Source organism: Eutrema salsugineum, unplaced genomic scaffold, assembly GCF_000478725.1.
Source record: "Eutrema salsugineum unplaced genomic scaffold, Eutsalg1_0 scaffold_14, whole genome shotgun sequence".
NCBI classification, from domain to species: domain Eukaryota; kingdom Viridiplantae; phylum Streptophyta; class Magnoliopsida; order Brassicales; family Brassicaceae; genus Eutrema; species Eutrema salsugineum.
In genome coordinates, this window is record NW_006256877.1 from 6932016 (window position 1) to 6948165 (window position 16150).

Below are 16150 nucleotides of genomic sequence, written 5' to 3' on the forward strand. Positions count from 1 at the left end.
ACATCATTTCGTCTCTTCGTCTCCAACAAGTTAGGCGATGGATTATTCAAGCTCAGATCACAATACCTCAAATTTCTTGAAGGAAGATATCGATTTGATATGTTCACAGATTGAGGATCAAAAGGAGCGGATTAACCTCAAGAGAAGGTTCTTCTTCTTGTTTTCCCCTTCAAATTTGCATTAGAAGACTCGAGAAATTCATTCAAGATGCTCGAATGTTTTGGAATCAATCTCTCTGTCTTTTTGATGTCTTTGGTAGGTTCCTGTTGGGTCTTGATATGCCTAAATCTGAGAATCATACTGAGTTTAAGGAATGCGCGTGAGTTTTTTTCTTCTTCTATTTGTTATTGCTGCTTATGTGACTCTATGTTGAGCTCACTTTGTGTGTGTGTTTTTTCGACAGATTCCTCCCTGAATCTTTGCTTAGGAAAGATGATGTAAAGTCTCTCTCACACTCTTCACAGTCTCTCACGAACCTCTTATTGCGTTTTCACTCTGTTGCTTTTTCCTCAGATCATCTACGAGACTTTGAAGTCTCGTGTAGAAGAAGCATTTGGGTTTCGCAAAGAAGGAGATGTTAGCAACTCTGTTCAACAAAAGGAGACAGAGCTGAGCACTAAAGACGTTGTTGCAAAGCTCGACATGTTTCTTGATTCTCTGACGAACATTGGTCTACGTCACGTTGCAACAATAGTCACAGGAGGCTCTACTACTTCTTTTGAGGAGACTCCAGCTAAAATGAAAAAAGTGATCAAAGAATGGATCAAGAGTGGTTACAGAAAGAGAAAACACGATACAGGAAATGCAGACATTGTTAGGCAGGTGAGCCAAGTTCTTAGTGATCTCAGGAATTACCGGGAAGATTGCAGGATGGATCCGGCACCACCCACGTTTCAGTCTCATGTTGATGCTGTAATGAAGACACTTAATGAGCTAGAGCAATTGTCGACTCAGGCTCTAAAAGCAATGACAAGGAAACTCGAAGGCTCAAGAGAGATACCTCGGTTAGGTACAAGTTACCGTCATCTGAAAAGAAGTGATCTTATCAAAAAAGTGAGGAAAGCTAGCGAGAAGATGCTTTCTGGATTGTATGCAGGGGATAAATTGCCGGAGCCATTGGCTAAGGCCATGTCTTTAGTTGATTTATCACTTAAGTTAAGCTCTGGCTACAAAACTGCCGCTGCTACAGAGTTTTGGCATTTCTCACCAGAAACTAAGAACCTGCAGGAGGAGATAGTGAAGGCAGTCTGGTTAATCGGTTATGATGACAAAGATAAAGATGTAGAAGTGGTCAAGATTGAAGAGCTGGAAAGAATGTGTCTTATCTTAGACCAAGAACACAAACTATCAAAGAGGAAGTTAAGATCAGCTGTGAAAAAATTGTTGACTGAATATCTGTTTGAGTGCGGTGATATGGATATCATTCCACAGTCTTTAAAAGAAGCTCTTTCATTGGTCAACGATGTTAAGCGGGATGTCTTGTGTCCAAGGGAAGCAGTTGAGGAAGAGATCGAGTCAATATTAAACGTGAGTGCTCAGCTGAAGCAGATATTTTGGGAATGTTCTCCAGATTATGAACTTGATCAGGACTTTGGTAATGCGTATATGGAGGAGCTAGAAGATAGTGAAGAAGATGATGATGACACTCAAGACGATGCAATGGATTCAACTTGTGCGGATGATAAAGAAGGTGGCGCAGAATGCTCAGTTTTTGATCTGGGTGCTTCTTCATACACAGTTAACCAGCGTCGTATCAGTACTTCTGTCGTTGTAAGAGACCTTGCAGAGAGTAGTGCAAGAGTTCAGCCTAGGTCTCTCTCTGTCACACCCACGTCCAATAAATCAACAAGTATCAGTTATGGACATGACATAGGTACGAGCAAGCGTGATGTTCAGTCTAGCGCTCGTTCATTGTATTCTGTTGAAAACATACAGAGTGATGATGATGCTGAGCATAGTACACTCAAAAGAAACAGAAAAAACCAGTACCTCGCAGTCCAAAAAATTTGTGATGATACAAGCTTGTTTGCATATAACCTAATCGGCCGCGTAGTAGAGAAAATTGCTGATCGAGAAGGCATAGAGTTAAAAGCGGATCAACGTTCATATCTTGCAGGCAAATCAAGGCTTCAAGAAAATGTAGAAGGTGAGGATTAGAAAAAAAAAAACGCCTTGTTCCTCGTACTGTCTTCATATCATTACTGAAACTTTGCTTGTGTTGCAGTGAGTGAACAAAACCAAGCTTCATCGTCGCATGGGAGGTCGGATGAGTCGATCTTTGTTTCTGCTGTCAAAGAGCTAATGCCTTCCCTTGATGAGAGGTATACATTTGTTTTCGTTTTTGGTATGAATTTTCATGTTTGCCTGTTAAGCTGAAGCTCTAATCACTGAAAATCTGTTGTCAACAGTGTTTTGTTGAAATTAAAAGAGTTGATGGAAGGGAGCAAGGATCAGCAAAGTTGAAATCGAAAGTGGAGCAGCAATGTATTGGAGAAAGAAATTGATTATGACTATTATTAAAGTTTAGTATCATTTTTTCGAAATAGAAGTGTAAATCATTCAAAGATTCACTCTTTCTCTGATGAAAGCTGCTTAGCGAGTAGGAGAAGTCCAACGGTTGTAAAGCCTGACAAGACGGTCGACGCATAAAACAGAGCTAGAATAGATCCTCTCAGAGACTGCCCATAAGAACAAAAACACATGACAAAACGTCAGATTTAAAAAACCCTCTAAACAACATACACCAACCGTTATAGATCAACCAACCTTTGCGAGTAGCAATGCATTGTCATTTGCATACTGCAATGAGCTCTCTGGTATGTTTTGGATCCCCTGACTGATTTGCCATGAAAGTATCCTGTTTGATCCAAGTATGAACAGATGTTGCTAAAAGTGTGATACAAAGTTCTCAAAACTAATAACCATAAATACCCAAAGACAAACGCAATGGCAGCTCCGGCGTACGCTTTCTCTGGACTCACAGCAACCTGAAGCTCCCCAAACTACAGTTCAAACAAAAACAGAACAGTTCTCATCCGCAAAGCAGCTTCAGTGAAAGTACAAGAGAAACCATATATTATGCTTTACCTTAAACATCCTTGTTTGCGACTTAGATTCATTACTCAATGAAGCAGACGATGTACTTGCAGATAGAACCTCTCCAGTTGTAATCATCGCTTCAGCTATCTGCGAGTTCTCAGCAACGTTAGTTTAATAATGGATAGTACAGACCAATAATGGATTGTATTACTGTGGCTGTTTAAGTCTTACAAGGTAGACTAACATAATCAAACAATCAGTAGAGGAAACCACACCTACATTTCAGGTACCTTCTGTAAGTCACCTTGACCATACTGTCCCATGCCTTTGAACCTTTTTCCCGCAGATATCAGACGCCTCCCAAAGGCTGAACAAATAAGAGGTAAATAGATACTCTTATTTGAAACACGAGCACAGATATAGAAAGATGCGTAACCACATACTCTATAGAGCTACTTCTTGTTACCTGATCTGGCACCATCTGTTAATGACATTTCCAGTTCAGGAAGTTTCTCCACTAAACTACGAGAAGTTGATGTGTCAGCTTGCTCCCAAGCACGGGACAGTTTCAGTAAGGTCTGCCCAAGCTCTTGACCACACTACAAATTTAGAGGTTGCAATTATATAAGTACCCAAAAGTTTAAGTCAGTCAGGCAATGAGGTGGGCTTTTATAAAACACAACAAAGACTCAGGAACCTCTCATCCTCAAATCGCAAAAAAGACAAACCAAGTTCTAGCAGTAGGAAGAGAAAACAGGAACAAGGAAGCTAAGTCAAAAGAGATATTAGTCAACTGACAATAGAGGGAAGAAGACATTCTTCTCGAAGTTGCAAAGAGTCTTAAGAGAAGTTCATTTAGTAGAGATTATTGGAGCAGAAGTATGAAGCCACAGATGACAGCAGTGATAGAAGAGAAGATCCAATATGTCTTACATGAGATGCACAGTTTCTACTTTCTAAAGGAATACAGACTTGTGTCTTTAGCTATATATTCTTCTGCAAATTTCTATCATTAGTTGCTAGTACAAACCAGTAAAGCGTAAATACATGAGAGATCCCAGAGATGAAGTAACTGTTCTTGAACCCAGTACTAAGATAATCTCCTCCCCTCGAAAAATATGAATAAGTTCACAGAATTTGAGCTTATAGTGTTGATTTGGTGGTCAATGGAAGTGATTACTTAGCACTAAAAAAATTCAGTTTATGTGGGCAAAGAGATACTAACCTCATCGATGATGGGTCCATTGGAGAGATCAAAAGCAGCATCATTTAACTGGAGAGAGAAAAACCCAAAATCAACACTAAGTTTGAAACTTTGAGGAAGCTAATTAGGGCTTACATCGAGTCGAAGATCACTCGGTAGCTGCTGGAAGTAATCTGATGGAAGATCGAAACATTTCTGCAACACAACAAATTTCAATTCTGTGAAAAAGGATTCGTTCAAATAAGAGTTTTTTTTTTTTTGCACTTACAGAGAGTTGTAGGAGAAGAGATTTCGAGCTTGTTTCTAGAGGTTGAGGAGAATCTGATTCCGCAAGAGCAAATGGGAGAGTCAAAGGTTTTGAAAGGTTGCGCCTTTTCGAGAGTAGAAGAGGTTTTGGGGAAGATGAGCAATGATGAATCAAACGAAAACTTCGGTGCTGAGAAAAGAAGTGAGTGGCAGAGAGACTGTAGAGAGGTTGGAGAAGAAGAAGAGAATCCATCTTTTTCGGTGTTTCAGTTGCAAAGCAACATGGATACACAATTTTGATTTTATGGACAGAATCGCTTTACAAATTCAAAATTAAAATTAAATAAGTAAATAAATCATTAGCGAATTGTTATTACAAAAGTATTAAAAAAATTAGTATAAAAAATCATATATAAGCAAAATAAAAAGGCTCTCTCATTGAATTCGCTAATTACCCTTTACCCCTGTTTAAAATTATTTTTAATTTAAAAATAAAACAAAAAATTATCTACAACTAAAATCACTATTATATATAAGTTGTAATAATATTAAATCAAATCAAAATACATAATTTTATCTCAATCTGATCGAAATCTACGATTTTATCAAATTAAAAATCACGATTTTACAATTAAAATCACGATTTTTTAAAACAAAAATAATAAACGAAAATCATCATATATAATTATGTTACTCCATAAATCTTTAAGTAAATCTTACTTAATAGATACTTAGATATTGTTTTCTTTTAAAAAAAAAAATATTTATATGAATTATAAAAAACATTAAAAAATAAAAATCATCATATATAGTTATGTTACTCCCTTAATCTTTAAGTAAGTCTTGATAAATACTTAGATATTGTTTTTTAATAAAAAAATATATATGAATTATCCGATTTGCATAAATTTTAAAGATTTTTTAACCAATTTTTTTTCTTCACTTACACAGTTGTAATATTTGGCGATCATGTAAGCTATATATTTCGTGTGTTTTACATTAGTGATCTTGAGACTTCTTAAAAAATAATTTTTGTGCTGTTTAATTTTCTATTCGGTTGTTATTTTTGTTTTATATTCATGTAGATCTACCATTTTTTATATATGTTAGGTGATACCTTGTGTCTTCCCTTTTATAGCTCTTCAGGAATATATTTTGTTCTGATGTATATTAGAAGTTGGTAACTATTTATATTTTATAAATTCTTCTTATTAATAATAACGTTTGATGTTTGTTTTTTCTGTTTAGGATGTGGTGTTTTAGCCGGACTTTCTTGATCGTTGATTGTTTAGTTTACTGCTATACCGAAGGGTAATATTTTATTTTCTTTTTTGTGCTTTAAGTTTAGATTTGTGATTTTTTTTATTATCTATCATATTTATGTTTTATATATTAGCCAGTTTTGGTGCACTTTTCTTTCTCTTTTATTAGTTGGGGCTGAGTCGAGCCTTTTTAATTTATTGATTCTTATCTGTTTTAAGTTTTAATTGTTTTTGTTTTTTCTTTCTTAGGTGTTTGGTTTTATTGTTTCATCTTGCGATGCAACAGATTTCATTTGCTGGTGATGAAGATCTAGATTATGGTCATGAACCGAACCAGTTCTCGGAGTCAGATAAGAGCGTTTTATATATTTTAAAAAATTATTACAAAAAGATCATGTATTTTGTTTTGTGGTGTAGGCTCTTGGTGACGATTCAGAATGGTCTAATAGGACATACGGTGTCGAAATCTCTCATGGTAATGAACGTGAGTTCACCTATTTCTTGTGAAGGTTGCCAAGCTGATTGAACTTTTGGAAGGTACATGAACACATACAAAAACACAGGTTTAATCATCTGTTTTAAGTTTTGATTGTTTTTGTTTTTTCTTTCTTAGGTGCTCGCGTTTTATTGTTTCATCTTGCGATGCAACAGATTTCATTTGCTGGTGATGAAGATCTAGATTATGGTCATGAACCGAACCAGTTCTCGGAGTCAGATATTAGCGTTTTATATGTTTTAAAAAATTATTACAAAAAGATCATGTATTCTGTTTTGTGGTGTAGGCTCTTGGTGACGATTCAGAATGGTCTATAGGACATACGGTGTCGAAATTCCTCATGGCAATGAACGTGAGTTCACCTGGTTCTTGTGAAGATTGCCAAGCTGATTGAACTTTTGGAAGGTACATGAAACTTTAAAAGAACACATACAAAAACACAGGTTTAATCATCTGATTATGGATTATTACTTGATCTGATGAATCCTTAATTTATAACAGTTCAAAAGAAGCTTCGGTGAACGAGGTGCAGAACATGGTGGTCTGTGTTTTATCCAAGACCCCACCTGTCGCTGCCGAGAACAAAAGAAAACAAGCTAACAAGGAGTTTAGTTCCAGCAAAAATGTTAGTCCACTTGGCATATTCTTACTCTCAAAGTTAGTTCTATTGATAATAATGATGACACATGAACAAAATTACTATTTTTTATTCGAACATCACTTTATTTGAATGGGCTTTGTGTGTGTTGTCACTTATGTCCAGTATTAGAAATTTTCTGATATTGGTTTCTGGTTCCTTTATTTTACTTATGGGCAGAGACAGGAGAAAAATGTAACTATTTGTACTTTGATCTTTTGCACATTTCTCCGACTGAAATCTTTTTCGTGTGGAGTGCTTTCATCTCATGTGTTTCCGGTTGAGTTTGAACTGTTAATTATAAAATGTTGTTTTTGGATCAGAGTAAAGCTTCTCTTGCTTAAGTTTCACAAAAGATGTAAAATTGTTTAAGTAGCTAAAACTCTAAGTTTTCTTAAGTTTGTATGTTGGAAGGATTCAATTCCATCTAATTTTGTATTTTCTTTATTTTTAAAAATTATTTAATAGGGTAACAAATAAATATTCTAGCACAACAGTGTGAAAGAAATCGATGATAAATTATATACAAAATTCTGCAAATCTTGGCACCGTGAAAATGTCACAACCTTTTTGTGGAGACTCCATTTTACTTAAAGTCTTATTTTGATATTTGTTATAATTTTTGATATTTTTGTTTTTAGCATAATTAAGAAATTTTGAGAATTTTTTTTTTGGTATATATGTTTAAGCTATTTTTTAAAGTTGATTACCCAAAAACAGTTTTGATTGTTCGAAAGGAGCAAGCTACAAAATTTAATGCAGCTTTCTTATCTAACAATAAATATAACACAATTTTAAAGAGAGTTTTAAGTTTGAAATGTGTATTTATCTTTTTTCGCAGCCTCAAAAGATATAGAGTCATAAAAAATATGAAGAGTACGTAATATGAAAAAAAATCATAAGGAGAAGAAGAATAAACCGTAAAAACAAAAAAGAAGAAGAAGATGAATGTGTTAAATAATAAAAAAAGATGTAATGATAAATTTGAATAAGAAATATGAGAAGAAGAAAAAAAATGAAGAATAACACATGAAAAAAACAAGAAAAAATATGGACAGAAGAAGAATAAGGAAAAAAACGATGAAGAAGAAAGAAAAAAAAATAATAAAGAGGAAAAAATAGGAAACGAAAAACTAGAATTTATTTTAATTAAATTAGTTTGTGGATTATTCAGTTATGAAGTATTTTTAAAGTAATTAATTTTGAAAATTGTTTACTTTTTTAGTTAACTTTATTTTGATTTTTTTTATGTCTTAAATAGTTGTTTTAATTATTTTTAATTTATAACATAAATTTTTATTTTTGTTTTTAAAACTTTTTGGTCCGCGCAAGTCGCGGACTAAATACCTAGTAAAGTAATAAAGCAATGGTCCAAATGTTTATAGAGCTCAAAAACAGAGCACGATGAAAGAACAGAGTAATGTCCAAAAGCAAAAAATAAAAGAGACCTTTTTATAACCTAATTATTTGGATAAGATCATTGTCAAAGGTTGTAGAAAAATCCACATCCGGTAAATGTGGACTGAGAAGTTGATTTGCTTGATTACATTTACCTTGCCGAGAATAATACAGATACATTACAGAAGAGAGCATGTAAGAAACTCAAAAACATTTTTTACAAAAAAAAAAAAAGAAACTCAAAAACACAGCACGTAGTCTAAAACAAATTCAAGATAAATATCAATTCTAATAAACTGTAATTTCAGGCATATAACAAATGTAGCTTGCTGGAGACTAAAACAATACAGTAAAACAACATGCATCATCCTACGAAATAGAAGAAGCATTTTAAAATCCACAGTTTTTGTTTTTGTTTTTGTTTTGTTTTTTCACCTCCAAGAGGAACCACCAAGCTTGATGACCTCTTCTGAGCTTGAATCCCTCCTTGTTCCAAATCCTTCATCTCCTTTCTGATTACTCGCGTCTCCATATAAATCTTTGAGCTTCGCAAGATTGCTGTTCACAGTCACAGCTGATTTCTCCCTGTTGCTATTATCTCTTTTAGGAGTCGGTTCACGCTCAATTTGCAAACTCCTGCTCCTACTTCTGCTTCTGCTCCTGCTCCTTCGGTCATGTCTGCTTCTATCATCCTCATAATCATTGCGTCTGCTTCTACTTTCATAGTCTCGCCTCGATCTCCTATCATTACCATAATCCCTCTCCCTTTCTCTGTATCTATCTCTGTCCCTCTCCCTCTCTCTGTCTCTGTCTCTCTCTCTGTCCCTCTCCCTCTCTCTGTCTCTGTCTCTGTCCCTCTCCCGATGTCTGTCTGAGTCTCTGTCATAGTCTCGGATCTGGCTCCTACGTGGGGACCGCTGTTGTAGTTCATCGCCTCCATTACTGTCATAACCAGAAGGTGGAGGGCGGCGAACAGGAGAGGAGCCTCTGGTGGAAGCACGGTGAGGTGCACGCTGACCAAATGAAACAGAGAGTGATGCTTTTACTGATGGTGGACGACGGGCAGTGTCGTCAGAGCCACGAGTCATGTCTCCAGTTGAACCAGAAGGTTTAGTTGGCAGATTCATCTTCTCAAGGTTTGATACAATCTGGCGCATGACGGGAACAGGAATACGTGGAAACAAAGTATCAAAGTAATACTGCAAAAACCAACAAAGTCAGTCAGATTCAGGAATTAGCATCACGGAGACATGAAAACATCAGATTGCACAATTTATGACTCACCAGTCCAAGTAGCAAATCACGTACGTATACACCCATTGTCGTCATCCGTCCATTTGATCCTGGTGCAAATTCCTGAAGCAAAATAAATACATTTATTCAATTATTCATGTAAAGCAGTATACAGAGCAATGCAGAGCCATGTTCAAACAAGTTGGGGCGTGTATAATGATAACAACACGAACCCACAACAACGAATTTGTAAGCAGTTGGCCACAGGAACTTCCAGACAGAGACAGTACACCCGAAGAGCTGATAATTGAGATGCGCTATAACTGTAGCCAGAGGTCACAAACATAATCTATTCGATGGTTCCAAACTCTGTTGTGAGATAACCTCATTTAAAATACTGTACTACGAAAAGCTTTTAAATTAAACATATTGAGGACCTAAAGAAAAACACGATGGACTGACAGTGACACAATAACTTTAATGAACCCATATGTATGAATAGGCGATCGTGTTAAAAAAAAAAATGCTTACCTCATCATCTTTAATGTACGGTTCATACCATGTCCACAACGTCTTTGCATCTGCAACATATCTCAAATATAGGAATCCAACCTGCACATTTAGTCCCCTCGGGTCAGATCAAGAGTAATGAACATAGAAAAACAGATCAGACAAGTTGTTATACCATGGAATATAACATGGAAAAATGCAAAGCAAAACAAAGTAGCAAGAAACTGGAGAAACATCGACATAAAACGCAAGAAAGCACAGTTTATCTCATTAAAACGAAAAAAAAAAAAATCTTCACATAGATCCTAGAACTCTAATCGGAACACTGGTGCCAAACTAAGAGTGAAGTATCCTAGACAGATTATTGTCACCGTCGCCAGTTTCTATACTGTTAAATGGGCAGAAAGATGATCCTAGAGAGATAGAGTAGCTAAAATAGAAAAGACACCTCAAACCTTGATTTGCAGATACTGCTAGCAAAGAAAGGTCTTATTTATATTGGTGGGTGAAACTCTCAGCAACTCAAAAGAAAGAATGACATCCCAACTTTGTTTGTGGTTGTGGAAATCTGTTATGAAAACACGAGAACAATTATGCATACGTCCACACCTTCAATACGGGATGAGAAAAGAATAGATTCAGATGGAACCCAGAGGTAAGGAATGCTATTACCTGACTGTCAGAGATTCTCTAATTATTCCCCAAACAAAGGAAACACCTACGTTTTCCGAGTTAACATTGACTAACAAGAAACAACGAAGCCGATATCCAGTAACAGGAAGAACAGATATTGGAACAAACAGCACACAAGGCTAGATAAATATGCAAATGCGTGTCTATGTGCATGTCATGCAGTTCTAAATAAAAATTAAGATTGTTGCACCAAATTTGTTTTAATCAAACAGGCTATCAGATGGTGCCCGAAGGCGCTCCTAGCAACTATATCTTCTAGGTCAATAATGCAAGAAGATGGTTAAAAGAAAGATTAACTCACTGCTCTAATATAAGGAGAATCTGTGTGCTTCAACAGCCCATGCATCTGTTTCACTGTAAGTTTCATGGTAAAGAACTTGTAGAGGAGACAATACGCTGTCGAAGGACCACGGCAGTTTCCACCCATCCATGGCTCCACATGATTAACTTGGTTGTAGATTTCATCAATGACCTCATGATAAGTCTTTAAACCATATAGTTCTTTGAAATAGTCAGAAGAAAGAATGTTCATGGAAAGAACCTTTTCCAATAGCGACTCGTATGCTCTTCCATTTGTCTGTATCTCTGCCATGTTTTCTCTATCAAAAATGCTCAGAGATACAGTAAAAGCCTACGAGCCCCAAAAAAAACCTGAAAACAGAAATTCAACAAACACGTTAATAAAAAACAACAAGCAGCTAAAAGCTAAGAATTAAAAGCAATACAGATACATAGAGAATCAAGAACAAATCCTAGATTCATCTGAAACCCTAGAAATGGCCTATATACCGTAAAGGATCTCAATTTCGCCAAACCCAGAAAAGAAAAAGTGAAAATTCGATACCGATTTCTGACGGAACTTGCAAAATCATAATCGATTAGAAGAAACAAATCGGATTTGTGTTAAATCAATTCCTAATAGCAATCGAACTTAAATTTCGAAATGCTATCAATAGATCATAAGGAGTAAAAGAGAAAGAAACAAAAAACCTGAAATCTGACGAACTGTGATGGAGATTATTAGGTTTCAAACTCGAAGAGACAGAGAAGAACAGAAAAAAGCCCTAGAAACGGCGATCTCGAATCAGACTTTCGGATAGGAGCTGCCTCCACATTAAATTAAGTTGTTTTCAAATAAGTCCTCATATTATTATATATTTTCGAATTTAGTCCCAGTTATTAAAGAATATTTTTTCCAAGAACACCAGAGTTTTTTTTTTTTTTTTTTTTTTTTTTTTCTACATCAACTCATATTCCCCAAAAGCAATTACACCAAATGTTTGTCTTTTTTCAATACACCATTTTAACCACTCCGGCGTACTAGAATACAACTTAGGATCACAATTCTAAAAAGAAAGAGATTCATACGCTATCCTATCAGCCACATTGTTACCTTCTCTAGAGTTGAATGCCAATTTGAAATGAGCTTACGTCATAATATCTGCTTAATATCCTGATAAACCGAGCTTAAGATAGGCCAAGCATCTTCCTCAACAAGGGCATCTATCATTAACACTTTTGAATCGGATTCGAACATGATGTGTTGATAGCTAAAATTTGCACAACAAAGCATAGCCCACCTTAAAGCCTCTGCTTCGGTTTCCAAAGCAGACCTCAAATGTGGCAGAACTCTTGCACCAATCCAAAGATCCTTACCATTTTCATCACGAAGAATCCAGCCTAATCCACTATTTTGATCATGACAGCTCTAAGCCCCATCCACATTACACTTAAGCCATGCCAAAGGTGGAGGAGACCACCTCATATTCTTAGAGATCTGTCTAGGAGGATTCTTACTTTGATGCACTTTCTCCAGCTTGCTAGTCCACTCATCTGCATCTTGTCTCGCTTTGGTGATCGTAGTGTGTGTGATGAGGGCATAGAAGCACAAGCTCCACCTATACCAGCCGTGAGACAAGGGCCAAGAACAAGATCCGGAACTAGAGTCTTGAGAAAGGAGTTTAATCAAGCTATTGAAGCCTTACTTAGCATCCACAAGCAAGAAGACTCTTTGTACCCAAGCTTTAAGGCCACGGTCCAAGAAAGAAGCCTGGAGGAGCCTAATAAAGAAGAAGCTTACCTGATACAAGACGGCCCAACAACTGAATTGCCACTTCTCCGACCCAACAAAGAAGTGTCCTTGTTCAGCATCAGCATCATACCAACTTAAGATCATCTCAGCCGTCCAACCCACCAAGGTAAGAGAATGAATATGTTTATTTACTTGCCTAATATGGATTTTCTGTCTTTGGTTTGTTTTACAGGTTTTATTCATAGTTTTAAGCTTTAAAAGTATTTCTTAATATCTTTTAGTTATTGCACGAGTCTGTATTTTTTCCTTAGAGTCCCAGAAGTTGTGTCCTTATTATGTAATTTGCTTCAAGTCCCCAAGAAGGGAAAAGCTGCATTGGACTCTCTTATAAAGTCCCTTATAAGCAGCCGTGTATCTTTTACCCTACTATGAATAAAATAACGCAGTTCTTTCAAGCTTTGTCTTGTCTTTGAATTCTCTGAATTCGCTTAAGAGTTGGTGTTTGATCCTCCTCTTGAGAGTTGGTGTTTGATCCATCTCTCGCCGGTCTTATCAAGGTTCAGTCCATAGAGCTTTGTGGCGACCCTCATTCCACCGTTTGCATCATCGTCGTTTCATCCCTTGACTCAATCAGAGAGAGTTACACAACCAACTGATCGAGTTCCATCCTCTTTTCACATCAACTTCCATACCTTATTCTTGTTGAGAGAGTTACACAACCAGCAACAAGGATCCATCCCCATCTATAGGCCCGTGCCTATATCATCTGGTATCAGAGCCGAAAGGTTCCAAAACCAGGTTTTATCTTTTCATACCTTTCGGTTAAATCTCCTTTGCATCTTTGTTTTCTTGTCGCACACTTATTCAAAAAAAAAAAAGGAGTTCTATTCGGTTGCATACATCACATATCACCTTGAGCAGTCACCTATATACCTAGAATCATTCTCCTTAGCATCATTCATAGCATCGACTAGTTGCGGCTCATTGTTAGAACGAAAATTTTGTCAAAAAAGCCCTAGTTAGCCAGAAAAGGAAAGTTTTCATAATCACGTACAAAAAAAAAGGAAAGAGTTTACATTTCTTTAACATTGCACCGTCGTTTTTATTGCATTAAAAAAAAAAGAAAAGGAAAGAACCAAAACAACATTTAGTCGAATTTCTATTTCTCTTTGCACTTGATCTTTGTTTGCTCTTGAACGTAGACACCAATCATGGGAGACAATGCCGCACCTCTACCAGAAGTCATGCAGCAACTACTTGACTGTATGAGGAATCTGAGCGACCGTCTTAACTTGATGGAACAACGGTTGCCACCACCAGCCCAACCCAACAACAATGGGAACCAACCAAGGCAACAACATGACCACGATGGAGAAGAGACTGATGATGACATGCCTAATCTCGAAGATGAACTCCCACCTGACCCAAATCACCGGCGTGGCAGACGGGATAACCATGGCCAAGGCCAGCATCAGCGCCGTGAAAGAGGGAGGAGCCGAGAGAGAGATAGAGAAGACGAGAGACATGGGGGCAAAGATCTTAAACTTACACCACCTACCTTTGCTGGAAAGGTCAACCCCGAGGCTTACCTGGATTGGGAAAGAAGAATGGATCATATCTTTGATTACTACCAATATTCCGAAGCCAAGAAGGTGTCTCTAGCCGTCGCACAACTGACCGACAATGCTCTCACATGGTGGGACCGAGAAGTCTCAGAAAGACGGAGGCTAAGACGTGGCCAGATCACCACCTGGGAGGACATGACATTCCACCTAAGGAAGAGGTATGTGCCCGCTTATTACTTTAAAGACTTACAGAAACGTTTTCGGAAGTTGTCTCAGGGAAACAGGCCCGTAGAAGAGTACTACGAGGAGTTTGAGACCATCAGAAATCGATTGGAGCTTCAAGACTCGGAGGAGACATTGATGGCCCAATTCGTTGATGGCCTCCAAGATAGAATAGCGAGAAAAGTAGAGTGGCAGAGCCGAGCACATGGAGGATCTACTGCACTTTGCTATACAAGCCGAGCAGCATTTCAAGAAGAAAGCAGCCACTAACCGAGGAAAGTCTACTTGGACCCAACCCTTCTCTAAACCGATGGACAAAGGCAAATCTATATAAGTGGAAAATCGATTCAAGAAACCAACTTCCGGGCCATCAAAGCCGGCTCCACATGAGCAAGGTAAGTTTCCTAATCAAAGGTCTCGAGATATAACATGCTTTAAGTGTCAGGGAAAAGGCCACTTTGCAAAAGAATGCCCAAATCAAAGGGTAATGATATTGAGAGACAATGGAGAGTATGAGTCACAAGATGAGGCCGAGCTAGAAGCCACTGACTCAGAAGAAGAGGTCACCGATTTCCCTGAGGTTGGAGAGATGTTGGTAATCAGGAGATCTCTTGGTGCTCTAAGTGACCCCGAGACACTCCAAAGAGAAAACATCTTTCATACAAGATGTAGCATTGGAAACAAGGTATGTAGTCTCATTATAGATGGTGACTCTTGTACTAACGGGGCTAGCAAATATCTTGTAGACAAGTTAGGTCTTGAAAAGACAAAGCACCCAAGCCCATACCTATTAAGATGGCTCAATGATACCACGGAGGTGAGGATTGCGGAGCAAGTTGTTGTGCCATTCAGCATTGGAAAGTATAGTGATCAAGTCACGTGTGATGTTGTACCCATGCAAGCCGGTCACCTGCTCCTTGGGAGGCCATGGAAATTTGACAAAGAAACCGTACACAATGGTCGCACTAACTAGTACTCTTTCACTCACAACAACAAGAAGCACAACTTAGCCCCTCTCACACCATCAGAAGTTCATGAAATGCAACAGGCCATGAACAAAGGGAAACAGCTAAGTAAAACTAATCTATTTGTCTCACCAAATACAATTCTTAAAACTCTTGATCATAAACAACCGGTATTACTTATGATCTTTAGAGAAAGTCTGTTTTCAGGTAATGAAGAAGGTCAAGAGCTCCCACACGAGGTGAATCAGCTATTGGATAAGTTCCAAGATGTCTTTCCGGAGGAGATACCAGCCGGCCTTCCCCCCATAAGAGGCATTGAGCACCAGATCGATCTAGTACCCGGAGCACCCTTGCCTAACCGAGCCGCATATAGAGTTAACCCAACAGAGGCCAAAGAGCTAGAGGCTCAAGTCCAGGACTTAATGTCTAAAGGATACATAAGAGAGAGCCTCAGCCCGTGTGCAGTACCCATCTTGCTAGTACCCAAGAGGGACGGCTCTTGGAGGATGTGTGTGGATTGTAGGGCCATTAACAACATCACCATCAAATACAGGCACCCAATTCCGAGACTAGACGACATGTTGGACGAGTTAAGTGGAGCTACTATCTTTTCAAATGTGGATCTAAAGAGTGGCTATCATCAAGTGA

At 37.6% G+C, this 16150-nt stretch overlaps 3 protein-coding genes across 16 annotated transcripts; 1 reads left to right on the top strand and 2 right to left on the bottom strand.

Moving 5' to 3' along the window:
• On the top strand, positions 1-2549 carry LOC18022819. The gene is made up of 6 exons (XM_024158919.1): positions 1-147; positions 260-319; positions 404-437; positions 514-2146; positions 2225-2321; positions 2409-2549. Exons 1-6 carry the CDS (start codon positions 38-40, stop codon positions 2461-2463), a joined length of 1989 nt encoding a protein of 662 aa, XP_024014687.1. The 5' UTR covers positions 1-37; the 3' UTR covers positions 2464-2549.
• LOC18022820 lies at positions 2484-4782 on the bottom strand. The gene is made up of 9 exons (XM_006405824.2): positions 4512-4782; positions 4379-4438; positions 4265-4312; positions 3506-3638; positions 3330-3406; positions 3088-3186; positions 2932-3002; positions 2767-2857; positions 2484-2678 (listed from the first exon to the last, which is right to left on the bottom strand). The coding sequence occupies exons 1-9, from the start codon at positions 4740-4742 to the stop codon at positions 2568-2570; spliced, it is 921 nt and encodes a 306-aa protein (XP_006405887.1). The 5' UTR covers positions 4743-4782; the 3' UTR covers positions 2484-2567.
• A 3767-nt stretch (positions 4783-8549) lies between these two features.
• On the bottom strand, positions 8550-11817 carry LOC18022821 (pre-mRNA splicing factor SR-like 1). Of its 14 annotated transcripts, none has more exons than XM_024158830.1 (7): positions 11709-11789; positions 11260-11369; positions 11020-11165; positions 10481-10593; positions 10047-10127; positions 9567-9638; positions 8550-9481 (listed from the first exon to the last, which is right to left on the bottom strand). In XM_024158830.1, exons 6-7 carry the CDS (start codon positions 9609-9611, stop codon positions 8714-8716), a joined length of 813 nt encoding a protein of 270 aa, XP_024014598.1. In that variant the 5' UTR covers positions 9612-9638; positions 10047-10127; positions 10481-10593; positions 11020-11165; positions 11260-11369; positions 11709-11789; the 3' UTR covers positions 8550-8713. The 14 variants fall into 14 exon arrangements, 9 of the variants coding, with proteins under 9 accessions (XP_024014598.1, XP_024014602.1, XP_024014601.1 ...); XR_002900521.1 differs by adding an exon at positions 9749-9838 and having other exon boundaries at positions 9463-9481; positions 11020-11369; positions 11709-11814; XM_024158834.1 differs by lacking the exons at positions 11020-11165; positions 11260-11369; positions 11709-11789 and adding exons at positions 9749-9838; positions 10698-10866.
• Positions 11818-16150: the final 4333 nt, after the last annotated feature.

What these genes read in the sequence shown, in the direction of transcription:
- LOC18022819 (XM_024158919.1), top strand. Translation starts at nt 38, where the DNA reads ATGGATTATTCAAGCTCAGATCACAATACCTCAAATTTCTTGAAGGAA. An exon ending in ACTGAGTTTAAGGAATGCGC is followed by an intron (nt 320 to 403) that starts GTGAGTTTTTTT and finishes TTTTTTCGACAG; the next exon opens with ATTCCTCCCTGAATCTTTGC. An exon ending in CTTTGCTTAGGAAAGATGAT is followed by an intron (nt 438 to 513) that starts GTAAAGTCTCTC and finishes CTTTTTCCTCAG; the next exon opens with ATCATCTACGAGACTTTGAA.
- LOC18022820 (XM_006405824.2), bottom strand. Translation starts at nt 4,742, where the DNA reads ATGGATTCTCTTCTTCTTCTCCAACCTCTCTACAGTCTCTCTGCCACT. An exon ending in CTCTTCTCCTACAACTCTCT is followed by an intron (nt 4,439 to 4,511) that starts GTAAGTGCAAAA and finishes GTTGTGTTGCAG; the next exon opens with AAATGTTTCGATCTTCCATC. An exon ending in CGCAAACAAGGATGTTTAAG is followed by an intron (nt 3,003 to 3,087) that starts GTAAAGCATAAT and finishes TTTGAACTGTAG; the next exon opens with TTTGGGGAGCTTCAGGTTGC.
- LOC18022821 (XM_024158827.1), bottom strand. Translation starts at nt 11,310, where the DNA reads ATGGCAGAGATACAGACAAATGGAAGAGCATACGAGTCGCTATTGGAA. An exon ending in ATTCTCCTTATATTAGAGCA is followed by an intron (nt 10,128 to 11,019) that starts GTGAGTTAATCT and finishes CTAAATGTGCAG; the next exon opens with GTTGGATTCCTATATTTGAG. An exon ending in GTGATTTGCTACTTGGACTG is followed by an intron (nt 9,482 to 9,566) that starts GTGAGTCATAAA and finishes TGGTTTTTGCAG; the next exon opens with TATTACTTTGATACTTTGTT.